This window comes from Aspergillus foveolatus, assembly GCF_047715535.1.
Source record: "Aspergillus foveolatus strain CBS 279.81 unplaced genomic scaffold BDW70scaffold_17, whole genome shotgun sequence".
In the NCBI taxonomy this organism is placed as follows: domain Eukaryota; kingdom Fungi; phylum Ascomycota; class Eurotiomycetes; order Eurotiales; family Aspergillaceae; genus Aspergillus; species Aspergillus foveolatus.
The window spans coordinates 43,551-57,381 of record NW_027396081.1 but is presented as its reverse complement, the minus strand read 5'-3'; the positions used below and the strand labels follow the sequence as shown (position 1 = coordinate 57,381).

Genomic DNA, 13,831 nt, shown 5'->3' with positions numbered 1-13,831 from the left:
GGGGACGAGACCAACTTTCATCAAGTGTGCTTGTTTACGTTCTGAGATAGGCTTACGTACTCTGTGCCTTGCATACCCACCTACGCCCACCCTACAGGGAAATATCAGATCCAGTAATAGGGAGCGCGCCGATTTATCCCGTATGGGAGTATCGTACGGTCCTTCAAGGTCCAACAAACCGGCTGTGAACTCCCATAGCCATTTAACAGAGTATTACATCTAGCTCCACGGCAATAGACGGGCCAGTGCTTTACTAGCAGTAGTATCCAGAACAGCATTCAAAACCACAATATCGCCAAGACTCAGAAGAGCTGCCTGATGAGTCCGAAGATCGGAAATCCGCCCACACGGGTTTCCCACACCACAATCCTCCCACACCATCCCCACAGATTAGAGGCACTGTATTGTGGCATGCCGTTCCACTTTACCTCAAAAATTTGATTCCATTAGTGATTAGTAGATTGGAATAGTTTCACGTAGAAATCTCGGAATATGAAGTGCCTGGACTGTATGTCCATTGTTGTAGATTGTTCAAGAACAGCTAATCTCAGTTGTAGATGGATAGTTGTAGGCAAGTATATTTCCCAACCTCGAACTCTTTTTGGTTCGTGTCTAGGTCTAAGAATAGCTTAGGTGGGCCGAGAACGGCATGCCGAGACTCGCCTTCATTGGAACCTCATCCCCGAGCCCGTGATTTTGTTGCCAGTCCGACTCCATACATGCAATATGTGCAACTCCTAGGCTATCCATGGTGATCTTCAACACGAGGCACACTAGCGAGTTTAGAGTTATCACTCTACGACGTGGGACCGGCCCGAATCCGGCATTACATTGTGCCCTAATTTCTTCCCTTCTCAGCGTTAATAAAAAAATTGGGTACCGGCAAGCGCTCGGAATGCCCTCGGAACAGCCTGCCCCGGGACTCGGGACTGGTGCGTGTAGCAAACGAGGGTTGGTATCATATCTATTCTCCTGGCAAACAGCAGGACCGTTACCCACCAAGCTTGAGGAACGGATTTCGCTTGGCACGTTCTGTCCACTCGCCGCTAGTGAAGTTTCAGCCACATTTGTCGTGGATGACGCGCAATTCTGTGACGGGTTGGGTGGCTCTGCTTCGGTGCTTGTTCCAAGGTTGAGGCGTGGTCCGTGACGAGTCCATACAGACAGTTTTGAGTATGGTCGCCATGGGACCGTAGGCATTTTACGTGGTTATAAATAGAGGTCGTCCTGCTTTTTTTCTGACGGCCACTTCACTCGTTACTATCTCACCTCCAATTCGTTCGTTTACGGCTTTTTCGTTTGATTCTTTGATATTTGAGAATGCGCCATACGCGCAACACCATCCTCGCGCTGGCTACTGCCAGCGCCGCCAGCGCAAAGTCTCTGGCTGACGTCTGTACCGTCTCGCACGTCCGATCCATCCTCCCGACGAATGGCACCCTCCTCGGTATCGACTTACTTCCCTCCCTCACCACCGCCAGCGTTTACAATGCCAGTTCTGCTTCAAGCTCCTCGGCCTTGGCTGGGGGCATGGCAATGGGCGGCTCTTCGTCTTCTTACGACTACTGTAACGTGACGGTTGCGTACACTCACACCGGCAAGAACGACAAGGTGGTTGTCAAGTATGCCTTCCCTAGTCCCAGCGAGTTTAAGAACCGGTTCTACGTCGCGGGTGGTGGCGGTTACTCGCTGTCTAGCGATGCTACCGGCGGACTGGAGTACGGTGCCGTGTCCGGCGCTACCGATGCTGGGTACGACGCGTTTGACTACTCATTCGACGAAGTTGTTCTCTACGGTAATGGGAGCATCAACTGGGACGCTACCTACATGTTCTCATACCAGGCTCTTGGCGAAATGACCAAGCTTGGAAAAGCCCTGACCCGCGGTTTCTACGGCAAGTCGTCCGACGCTAAGGTGTACACTTACTACGAGGGATGCTCCGACGGTGGCCGTGAGGGTATGAGCCAAGTTCAGCGGTATGGAGACGAATATGATGGTGCTATCACTGGTGCCCCAGCTTTCCGCCATTCGCAGCAGCAAGTCAACCACCTCTTCCCAGCGGAGGTTGAGTATACCCTTGACTACTACCCACCCCCCTGTGAGCTCGCCAAGATTGTCAACGCGACCATCGAGGCCTGTGACCCGCTTGATGGACGTACCGACGGTGTAATCTCCCGCACGGATCTCTGCATGCTGAACTTTGACCTCTCCTCTGTTATCGGAGAGTCGTATTACTGCGCTGAGCAGAACTACACCTCCCTCGGCTTCGGCTTCAGCAAGCGCGCCGATGGAAGCACGACCAGCTACCAGCCTGCCCAGAATGGCACTGTCAGCAAGGAGGGCGTCGCTGTTGCGCAGGCTATCTATGACGGTCTGCACAGCACCAGCGGCGAACGTGCTTACCTCTCCTGGCAGATCGGCTCTGAGCTCTCTGACGCTGACACCACCTACAACTCTGACACTGGAAAGTGGGAGCTTACTATTCAGTCGACTGGAGGCGTCTTCGTGGCCAAGATGGTGGAGCTTCTTCAATTGGACAACCTCGAGAGCCTTGAAAACACCACCTACGACACTCTGATCCAGTGGATGGAGACCGGTATGGTCCGGTACTTGGACTCCCTCCAGACCACTCTCCCCGACCTTACCACCTTCCAGAGCAGCGGGGGTAAGCTTCTTCACTACCACGGCGAATCCGACCCTTCGATCCCCGCTGCCAGCTCGGTCCACTACTGGCAGGCGGTGCGCAGTATCATGTACCCGGACGTTTCGTACAAGAAGAGCCTTGACGAAATGCAGGACTGGTACCAGTTCTATCTTATCCCCGGCGCTGCCCACTGCGGCTCAAACTCCCTGCAGCCCGGCCCCTACCCGGAGAACAACATGGAAATCATGATTGACTGGGTCGAGAATGGTGTCAAGCCGTCTCGTCTCAATGCCACGGTCAGCTCCGGCACCTATGAAGGCGAAACTCAGATGCTCTGCCAGTGGCCCAAGCGCCCCCTGTGGAAGGATGGCAGCAACGACTTCGAGTGTGTGAGCGATGCGAAGTCGATCGAGACTTGGACCTACTCTTTCCCTGCCTTCAAGGTGCCTGTTTACTAAACAGTGCTCGTAAGATCCGTCTGACGTCAGGAAGCGTGAAGATCCGTTTCGCTGTCAATATATCACGTGGAAGGTGTACTGTAGTATAAACATAGCTTCTACTCTATACATGTGTATAATTCGATAGTCAGAATGTATTGGCAGTCTCTTTTGCATACCGTGCGGACTGCTCAACAGATCTCGTATATACATTGCCAACGGCACTGTATTCGGAAAGCTAAATATTCTATAAAGACGCGTGAAATCAATGAATAAATTGTTGCATAATTACCCTATGATTTGGATGCAGTGTTAACAGAGTGATTAATGTTAGGTACATATCTGAGATTCTAGCCCGGTAGTGGCCAGCTTATATTGTTATAGCACCTTAACTGCAAGACTTAGAGATGACAAATGCAGCCGTAGCATTTCTATTTCTTACAATGCTAGAGGCAACGTGTATCTACTATGAAGTCGATCACATGCCTATTCATTTTATACACAACTAACCGGGAAATATGTTGGTAACCCAGTCTACATTGACTACGCAAGAAACTAGAGAGGAATTACGTGATCCTACCCTAGATGTCGACTGAGTACACCTTGTCGACCCCGATGATTAATCCTGAGTGGATTTACTCAAAACCCGGCCGTTGATCGGCCTCCCACAGCTCTCTTTAGCCAAGGGCTCGGTGTTGCCCAAGTCTCTCTTGGCGGCTCTATCGGTGGTTAACCATGGCCTGTCCGGGCTTGTTAGACTCTATCTGCTTAATCGTGGGTTTGTGGAGTGTGGGAGGATGCTGATCGTTTCATTATACGGAAAGCACAGAGCTATGGATAGCAGTGGGATTTATAGAATCGAGATATCGGGATAGTCCCGTAACAGCCCGACAAACCGGCGATCCGACAAGCCCACCGAGAACTGTGATCAACAGACCAGTAGGAATCGACTCTGTTGTCAGACTGACAATTATCACGTCTTCATAGGCTATGTTGAATTATAAAGATATATAGTAATAATAGCAATCCGTAGATGAGTGAACCGGAAAAATGTTTGTAGCATGTAGAAGAGTTAGAACATTTATCCCCCGGAAGCATAGTGAGGTAATAGGACACGGAAGAAGTATAAAGCACCCTACAACCTCGCTTCAGGGCCAGGAATCGCACTCACTGAGGTTTCTTGATCAGGCTGTTCTATCTGATTCGTCTATTCCCTCACTCGACATGCAGTTGCATAAAACACTCACTGTCATCTTCGCTGCCAGCAACACTCTCCTATCCTTTGCCCACCCAGGCAACCACGAGGAACTCGACTCTCTGGGTATCAAAACCTAAAGCGAGACCACAGACGCGGTCTTAGTGCCTGCGCAGTACATCACGAAGCGAATGGCTTGAAAGGCTGCCCTGAAGACCGCCGCAGAGATCTCATCGCCCTCCACCGTCGCAACTTTCAAGCCTGGGACACAAACACCGTGTTAAAAACCTCCCACCTTGGCCTCAACTCAGCTATCTCTCCCTTTGATCCCCCCGCTGAAATATTTCGGGACACAAGCAAAAAGGCCTGTATTCTCGGAACCGCTGCAGAGGGCGAAACAGGACCTTACTGGGTCCGAAGAGAGAGAATTCGCTCCTCTATTCGCGAAAACCAAGCTGTTCTCCCTGTCATTCTTGAACAACAGTATATCGACGTCGAGACCTGCCGCCCTGTTCCAAATCTATACGCCGAACTATGGGGCTGTAACGCGACGGGCGTTTACTCCGGTCCTGTAGCAGAGGGTAACGGCAACGCTGCAGATCTCGAATCGAAACGCCACATTCCTGCGCGGAGTCCAAATGACCGACGCTGAGGGCGTGGTTCGCTTCGACACCCTCTTCCCGGGCCACTATGACGGAAGAACAAAACATTACCACAACGTCGCCCATTTCGGGGCTCAAAGACTCACCAATGATACCCTTTCAGGAGGGATAGTCGGCCATGTCGCGCAAATCTTCTGGGACCAGGAAATCATTGATACCGTGGAGGGGACGTACCCCTATAACACGAATGAGATCCCTATAACCTCAAACGCGGTAGACCGGGTTGAGGCACAGGAGACTGAGTATAGTGATAGTGACTTTGATCCAATGGTGAACTATGTGCTTCTCGGGGACAAGGTTGAGGATCGCATCCTTGCTTGGGTCACCGTTGCGGTTAATCTTTCGGCGGTGCATTATCCGTATTATACTAATGTTCGGACAGCAGAAGGGGCCGTCGAGGTCGAGGGGACGGAAGAAGGGGATCCAAGGGTTATTGACGGGAGTTTGCCGCAGATGACGGCTGTCTGAGGTTCAGTAAATGCACCAACTAGTGAAAAGGTCTGCTGGGCTAGCAATGCGCTGTTCCTGCGTATTATGCCTAGTGACATCTAAGCTAAGAAATCATCCTTAGGTGTAGTTACTCGGATGATGACGCGGGATGGCGGAGTCGTCGAGTAGTTAGTTCTCAAGAATTCAGACGCGGTGATAAAGATCTTGTTGAGAAATGTGCTTGCTGTTGCTGATATTTTTAACTTTGATTGGATGAATCATGTTCGTACTGAAGCCTCTCTAGCACCACTGCAAGCAATAAAAGTATATCCCACCTAATATCCATACTTGCCGTTCTCCTAGACTTGTATACGGAGAGTATGTAATATACTTGGTAATATATGACCTGGTTATAGAGCTATTTCCTGTAGCAACTATCAACATACCCTAGTCCGTGGAGAAGCGCTCTGCCTCCGTCGCCCTCCTCCCTGTCTCATTGGTGATCAGTTGCCTGGTCGGTCCCAGACTTAGTCGAGGTCGATTATAGTTGTTACAGTTCGTCGGCTGCCTAATTGCCTACTTCCTTTTCCTTTTCGCCCCATTCCCGCCCTTTGGCCCTGATTGATAAACCGATTAATTGATTTCTGATCCGCTCCTATCAATCTGCTTACCATAAAGCCCCGCAGAATAGTCGCAGGGGGTATTAAATGTCAATTTTGCATGTTTTTAGAATCCTAGGGGCATTGAGGCGTCTGGCACCATGGCTGTTTGGCTAAAATTAAACTGAGTTCAACCACACTAAATTAATATAACTGTCTAACCACTTTTTCAACCCATATACAGAGTCGTTATACTAGAAAATACCTACGCGAGACTTTGTAACAGCCAGATCGCTCCCTATTTGCCAGACTATGTTCTAGCAGCTAACTATATTCGAAGACCCCACTGTATCCTTAAGTCAACTGTATAACCTCCACACCAAAACGACATACCTAAGGCATTTAATAAAGCAAGCATCTACAGTTCAGATGTGGCTGGTTACTGTACGCAGGGCCATAGTGAGATAATATGGCATTATTTGCTCGACCACACCGTATACAGCGCTCTTTTCTGATCCTCAGAATCAACGCGATACCCCTGCCTAGCGAGAGATTCCACCGTAACCCTCTGAAGAGGTGTATCCATCAATCTCTCAACCACTTCCCCTGCAGTCACCATAATCTGATTCTTTACCATCTCGTCTTCGTTTGCTATATTCTTACAGACTGACAGCTGCCTGATTGCGACAACGGTACCAAAGGCGAGATGAGCAGGAGCAGGCTCCAGGTGGAAATACTGCGGGATATCACAATGCGCTGAACGTGTATGTCAGGAATCAGGTGACAACTGGTGTTGGAGCCCGAAAATATGCAGCGGCATAGCGAAGCTAAACAGATGCGTTGATGGCACTGATCTACGCGGACGACGCAGGATTATATAAGGATGGTCAATACCACTGCATTTTTGTGCTCCAGTAATAGCTCTGGGTAATCTAGCCGCGTCATGATTATCGGCAAAGGCCACCACTACTGCGATGCGCCAGGAAGTCGGGCCGTCCCGCCGGCCCGTCCGACCGGAAGGTTCAACTGGCAGTGTTTCCTACTGGGCCACGAAACGGCGTTGCGTGGGAGTCCGAGCCAACAGTACCGGTGGGTGTATGAAGACCTTCCTGCCATCGCGTATGCAGAGATCTCCAAGCAATTCTTCAGTATCACTCCAAGCCCCTTCGTTAGTCGATTCCCATTACTCGACTCTCAGTTGGATAGGAGAGGCTAGGCATATAAGTCTTACAAGTAATATAGCGTAATTAGGAGATTTTATGCAGAATAGGTTCGAGTTGACCCGTGGGTGATCTCTGGGTTACCCAAAAGCTGGGTACGGGGTCCTGACCCTCGACCGTCACGGATTTTGTCATGGTCTATTATTGAACTTCCCACTCAGCCAAAAGGGCTAACACTCCCTGGAGATTTAGGTTCTGACTAAATACGGGTTGTCATCTATTTAGCAGTAGATCTGGGGTATACAGTTATACAGTTACTGCCAGGTATATTTCTCGGAAAAATGATTAGGACCTGAGGCAGAAATCACGCATGTTTCTACTCAGTGAGCGAGTTCTTTAAACCCAACTATTGAATGCGAAATTTACAGCCAGAGGGCACTTAATAAAGTCAAACCGGGTAATCGAAAGACAACGTTCAGGCATGGGCGGGTAAGGTTATTCCACTCTCTCTTCACCCGGCGCAGTGGCTTGCTGGGCTTACTAGAAACAGTGATATTGTGTCGGTCAATGAAGGATATATCTATGCATAGAGCTTTCGCCGGCCGAGTAAGGAAATTGTTGAGTAACAAGCCCAGGAAAATAGGTGTACTTGATTGGTGACTGCAGAACCAAGCCAATCACCAATCAGCAGTCAACAATCCATACCGGGCTGACTTCTGAGACAGCCGGCCAGGCCTAGTATCTCTTGGCCACATTGAATTACCTGTGGCTTTCTTAGTAGGACGCCATCGCCCATTCTAGTGCGTTTCACTGTGACTTTTCTCTACTCAGATCATAAGCCGTCCTAGGAGTGTTGGAACGATGAGTAGAGTCCCTGATCTACAAAGGGAAAGAGAAAAGCTGTAATCCCTGATAGCGTCAACTCTATAACGGGCTGAACTGGCAGCACGCTTTATCTGTTTTTATATTATATGCGGTGATAAACTGAAGGATTGCCGCTATCACAAGGTTGCAGCGCTAACAGGCGGGCACTCAATCTGGACTCCGGTCGGCCCAGCAGGTTATATAAACCAGTGGTACGTGTTGACAGTAGTAACTCACTCAAATATTCTGAAATCCTCGCGCTTATCATCATGGGCCCAGAACTCTTGCATTTCCGCTCAAAACGTCTTGTCTACCGAGCTCCCGAGATTAACGAGGCGGACAAGAGATTCATTCACAGCCAGATTGTCAATGATCCCACCGTTCAAACAATGAGCAGCGAACGCCTTAAACGGCCCCTGCCTGAAAAAGCCGCTGAAGAATTCCTCAAATTGATTCAAGACTCATTGTTGGGAGTGATAATCTGCCTGCCTGCTTCCAACAAGGATTCAGACCCTGTGCCCATCGGCCACTTGAACGTCTTCCGCACCTCCCCTTCTCATACTGACCATCACCGCTGCGCTTCCATCGGGATTTCGCTTGTCCCTGAATATCGGGGTCAAGGGTACGGCGGGGAGGCCATTAATTGGGCACTGGATTGGGCGTTTCAGCACGCAGGCCTGCACCGGGTCAATCTACAGGCCTTTTCGTACAACCAGAATGCGCTGAAGCTGTACAGAAAGCTGGGATTCGTGGAGGAGGGAAGAGAGCGCGAATGTATTTATCACTGTCGAGCATGGTATGACATTGTTTCATTTTCGATGTTGGAACACGAGTGGGAGTTGCTGAGAAACTCAAGTCAATGATTGCGAAACTCGACATTCCCCTCCAGTGGCCATGGTTTCTCTGTTGTGAAACTCAGCCGCACATCTTTACATTGTTCTATACAACTTAGATTGTGAAACCTAAGACGCCCTGGGGCTTACAGCCTTTATTCAACCTATAAATAACTGCTCCGTGGAAAATACTGGCGCTTTGACAAGCTGTCAAACGCATTTCATGATATTGCCGCCTCCTCCTAGGTCTGATATAGGGTACCGAGATAAAGGCTCTCCTAGAATGTACTCTAACCCTCCCTTGACACTAACGGTGATCATAACCTCCCTTGCAAGCTGAAAGACCCCATCATCCAACCCTGTCCCTAACTATAGTCAATGATACCTCTGTAGCGGGTAACAGCCTGTCCTGGACAGGATATGAATGTACCCTGACATTATTGTAACCATCAACCTTGTGTCTGCAGGGGTGTTTAAGTATATAATTTACATCACTTATGCTGTCAGTGCAGGAATAACCATTCAATTTATTGAAGCCACAGGCTAAGTAGCAGGTGTATGTGATTAGTTCTGACCACTTTTTATCATTCGAGCATCAACATTTCGGCGACTGTGCAGATGAGCGTGCATGGTACATATGAGGAGGTAGTACGCGGCAAGCCTCAACCATTAGCTGCTGCACTAGCTGGATCACGTCACAATTGCTGGGTCGATAATATCAGCGAAATTTGGCTAAGAGACGACTATCCCTGTTTTGCTTTCCATCGTCTGTAGCCCCTTGTCCTTCCAGCGACGAGATGTGTGCGTGCGATCCAAAGGTGTGCTATTTGATATATGGCTGTCGATACGAAAGGAAATATGGCAGATGCTTGCGTGGCTCTTGTTCCATAAAGGCTGGCGACAATCAAAGCATAGGTGGTCCTCTCCAGCAAAGCAATGTGTACAACGCGCGAGACAACTTTCCGAGACTTGGCTGACAATCTACCAACATCCAGCACTTAATCTCTGCCAGAGACCCAGTAAGCTCAGTAAACTGTGCCGTGAGAAGAGGAGCCTCCCGCAACAGAGTACTTTTTGCGCTGTAATATACAATTGGTTGGTTGGTTGTTCATTAGGTTAATATGTCTACGGCGCTGCAATTTTTAGCCAATCTCCAAGCTCCAGTTAATTCAGGAGAGTGATGAGGCCGCCGACACCGATGCCTAACGTTTATATGTAAAGGGTGTTAGATGTAAAACTATTCAGAAATTTCATTTGTGATAAGTCCACGCGTTTTATTACTCTGATTCAAACGTTCATCTATGTATAACTAATTTAACTACGCATGCATCCCAAGCCAGCTAGACCCAAGGCTGAGCACGCAGTTTCGGTCCTCTTGAAACCGTCTCCTCGTCGACATGAGCCAACAGGGCCGCACCCTGCGTCCTGATCCCAGAAAGAATATACGAAAGCGTGGCAATCACCTCGGGCAGGAATCCCAGCACCACACGCACAGCCAGCGACCCTGTAATAGGGTTAATCGACGCCCTCTGCGTGCACAGCGCGGCAACACTGTAGAAGACTCGGATGCCGATGAATATGAGCGAGAAGGCGATAGCCGTAAGCAGCTGTTGACAAAACATTAGCAAACATTCGATAACCCCACGCAGGAGTAAATACTCACGATAGTACCCGCACTCATGAGCGAGGAATTCCGTCTCCGGGGAGCAATAAACGAGAGCCCGGTCCAGCCTACCAGAACCCCCCACGCGACCGCTAGGATTGAGATACCTGCCTTGGTAAGCTTCTCGGCTTTGTCTAGAGGTTGCTCGTGCTGCTGGAGTTTCGCGGAGCCGGCAGCTGTTAGGGCCACGCCTGCGACGACGAGAATGTGGTAGGCGAGGACAGAGGCCCATTCCAATTTCTTGTCAAGTGATTGGATACGATAGTGTCGACTGCTGGATTTAGCACATATCTCGTATTTGGGTAGGTCTGAGTACTTACGCCTCGTGTAGGATGCCAGATGTTGCGAGGAGGAGAGGAGAGAGGCCGACGCTGAAGATGATATTAGCGGCGATGCTGGTGTCGTGGACTGCCAGTGCGCCACCGACGATGCGGAGGGTGCAGAAGAAAAAGAGGAAGAGCCATCCTAAAAGGCCGTAGCGGCCGTGTCGGACGAGAAGGTAAACGACTGGGACGGCGAAGACCGCGTAGATGGCGCAGGTAGCAGCAGAGAGGGCGTTGGTCATTGTGCAGGCCGGTTTAGTAGGAGTGCCACTTTCTCTCGTTCTATCTTGACTGAAGAGCCTAGTCAAGAGACGGTAGAACAAAGGCGCAGGAGCGGTAAAATAAGACAAACAGGCGTTGGGGTTGTCCTTGTAGACCATCCGGGTTGGGTATGTCACTTGACGATCTCTCAGCCGCTCCGCCACGTTGGCAACAGGCAAGATCGACATTCGGCCAATCAGTCATATTGATGTTCAAATGTGATCGGCATATGCGAAAGGCTGAAACCCCGCCCACTCACTATTCTCCGTTCTAAGCATTCCTGTAAGAGGCTGGGCATGAGCTTGTCCGTTCCCTTGACCAGCTACAGATAAAAGCAACAGTAGATACGAGGTTTCGGCCCCTTGGCAGTGCAGGAGCGAACTCTACTGCGGGGCCAGGATATAAGGCAGAAATAAATAATGAAAAATGCTCAGCCCAGCTCCACACAATCAAGACAGCCTTGTCGAAGTATAGTTGGCAAGGCTCAAGCCCTCAATAACCCACGAGAGGGGTATATGGGGCCACAATTAGCACTCTAACCGAGTAAGGCTTTGAGATGAACAGATGTACAGGGAATTTTGGCTATTTTTGGGACGTACAAAATACTGGATAAACATATTTTTGTCAGGTATTAGTAAAAAAACTCTATGACGGCAAGATGGTCCCCCTGCAACCAAAAGGAACTGAAACAAAGATCCGAAATATATAATCACCAGTGATGGATAGGAGCAGTATATCACCAATAGATAATGAAGGATACGCCGCTCCTTTTGTTCTATGCCTAAACAATGATGCCGCGGATAGGGAGATAGAAAATGACATCCTGTTAAAAGAGACCAGCTTGACTCGTAACTTTTTTGGAACGCAGCGGAAGGAGCATGATGTTCTACTGTCAAATATACAAACAGGAAAGGAAAGAAAGTAGTAATAAGCAAAAGGTTAACGATCCAAGATTTGCCATGCAAATAGAGTGAATAAGATCAAGTTATACAGGGCAAAACCAATCATTAACAGAGTGAATGTTATAACTAAATGTTGTTGATTCTGCTAGACTTGTACTGAGAAGAAGATATCATTATGCCATACAACCAACTGTGCGAAAATCTAGATGACTTTTCACTACCTAAACATGTCTGCCCACTACTGGCCCCCCATCATCGCCCGTTTCAAACTCGCCAAAGCTTCATCAATCAGCTTCAACATCCGCTCATTGTCACAAGCAGCCCTGGCCTCCTTTAGCGCATCCTCCCAGATACCCCATCGCTCCCGCGCATAGCCCGTCCAGCTCTCCCCTTCATACCTCTTTCCCGGCCCAGCGTCAGCCGGCTTAGGATATGTGCGACCATTGACCACATTCGCCCACAGCCGGTCCGCGGCGTAGATGAACCATTGGCAAGCGGCCTCCATCGCTGCCGTATCTGCCAGTGACGCAGGAGGGCGCTCTTTCTCAAGTGCGGTGGCCACGGTCCAGGTGGCCCGTAGTGATTTGTCCAGAGGAAAGTATCGTACGTCTTCATTGGAGGCTGGATAGCGAATGTCTGCAGCCTGAGTGAGCTGCGCAAGGAAAGCATTGAGCTTGACCCAGCGTTCTCGCTGCTTCGAATCCAGTGATGCATCACATGGGTCTACATGCGTTAGTATTTATGACAGTTCCAAAACTGAGAGGATAGATTACCTTTATAGTCGCCGCCGAACTCGTACCAGGTCTCAAGCTCCGTATAGCCGAACGACGGCATATCGGTCCAGAGGGTATCACCCTGGACCTTCAGCGGTTCGTTCGTTGATGGATCAACAGCCACTTGTTTCTGGAGATGAGATATAAACTCAACGAGCTTGATGTGCTTGGATGGCTCCAGGCGCTGGGCGAGCTCCATTACTGCAAGAGAGACGTTGTAGTCTGCGAGACCGATCCCGCCTTGTTTCTTCGGACCATGAATAGACAACGCAGTCATTGTCATGTTGATGATTTCTTGGACTGCATCTTGCACTGTAACTTCTTCTTTTATGACTCTGTCGACCAATTTGAATTCGACAGAGTTCTCGATTTGTCGGATGAAGTTCTCTCTTCCCATGGTGTGGGACAGTAGGTAATCGAAAATATTAGGAAAAAAAAAATAAAATTAAAATTAAAATAAAAAGTGAGGTAGTTTGGATAGCTCGGAAAGATGTTTGAGGTGGGAAGTTACGGAAAATAAAAACGTGACGGACTGGTTGATAAAGGAAGGAGAAGCACACTAGGTCTGCAGAAGGGAATGAGGCTGTACAGAGATGGCGGGCTGTGTTGAGAATAGTGGGACACCTGACACAGCCCGTCTCGGCTGCGGGGGCCAAGACTAGCTTGTAAAGTGCTTGTTAGTGCTCGCTTTCGGCCCCCACTCTTGGCCCCAAGGGTCGAAGCTATACAAGCATTTTCTAGCGCCTCTACCAAGACCGGAATCGATCTGCGCCGGCTGTAGTACTGCATACACAGAAGTATATGCAGAGAAAAAAACCTGGGGCCAAATTATGGAGTGTGTATAGACCAGCCTTGAACATTGAGCAGACCGTTTCACTCAGCCTTGACGATCATGAGACGTTCTATCAGTGTTCCCAGTTTAGAAACACGTTAGGATAGAGAGATTAGGATGAATCTGAAGATATAAAGCCATGAAGGCATCATGAGTTCTGCCATCATCAGCAGCAACAACAAGAATCAAAACAATCCATCCCAGCTCAGAAGCGTCTCTCTTCATTCTTCTTCTCAACCATTATCTAAAGCCCC

At 49.2% G+C, this 13,831-nt stretch overlaps 5 protein-coding genes across 5 annotated transcripts; 3 read left to right on the top strand and 2 right to left on the bottom strand.

Moving 5' to 3' along the window:
• Nucleotides 1–1,204: 1,204 nt before the first annotated feature.
• Nucleotides 1,205–3,102, top strand: BDW70DRAFT_167051 (Tannase/feruloyl esterase; the record flags this gene model as incomplete). Its single annotated transcript, XM_073742147.1, has 1 exon — nt 1,205–3,102. The coding sequence occupies exon 1, from the start codon at nt 1,321–1,323 to the stop codon at nt 3,100–3,102; it is 1,782 nt and encodes a 593-aa protein (XP_073597032.1). The 5' UTR covers nt 1,205–1,320.
• A 1,029-nt stretch (nt 3,103–4,131) lies between these two features.
• On the top strand, nt 4,132–5,406 carry BDW70DRAFT_149375 (Intradiol ring-cleavage dioxygenase; the record flags this gene model as incomplete). Its single annotated transcript, XM_073738999.1, has 3 exons — nt 4,132–4,256; nt 4,376–4,857; nt 4,910–5,406. 3 exons carry the CDS (start codon nt 4,132–4,134, stop codon nt 5,404–5,406), a joined length of 1,104 nt encoding a protein of 367 aa, XP_073597031.1.
• A 2,832-nt stretch (nt 5,407–8,238) lies between these two features.
• Nucleotides 8,239–9,359, top strand: BDW70DRAFT_134023 (GNAT family N-acetyltransferase). Its single transcript, XM_073736419.1, has one exon. The coding sequence runs from the start codon at nt 8,260–8,262 to the stop codon at nt 8,851–8,853; it is 594 nt and encodes a 197-aa protein (XP_073597030.1). The 5' UTR covers nt 8,239–8,259; the 3' UTR covers nt 8,854–9,359.
• An 804-nt stretch (nt 9,360–10,163) lies between these two features.
• BDW70DRAFT_167049 (uncharacterized protein) lies at nt 10,164–11,051 on the bottom strand (the record flags this gene model as incomplete). Its single annotated transcript, XM_073742146.1, has 3 exons — nt 10,164–10,430; nt 10,487–10,757; nt 10,807–11,051. The coding sequence occupies 3 exons, from the start codon at nt 11,049–11,051 to the stop codon at nt 10,164–10,166; spliced, it is 783 nt and encodes a 260-aa protein (XP_073597029.1).
• A 1,089-nt stretch (nt 11,052–12,140) lies between these two features.
• Nucleotides 12,141–13,229, bottom strand: BDW70DRAFT_134022 (DUF3632 domain-containing protein). The gene is made up of 2 exons (XM_073736418.1): nt 12,746–13,229; nt 12,141–12,695 (listed from the first exon to the last, which is right to left on the bottom strand). The coding sequence occupies exons 1-2, from the start codon at nt 13,140–13,142 to the stop codon at nt 12,211–12,213; spliced, it is 882 nt and encodes a 293-aa protein (XP_073597028.1). The 5' UTR covers nt 13,143–13,229; the 3' UTR covers nt 12,141–12,210.
• Between the last annotated feature and the right edge of the window lie 602 nt (nt 13,230–13,831).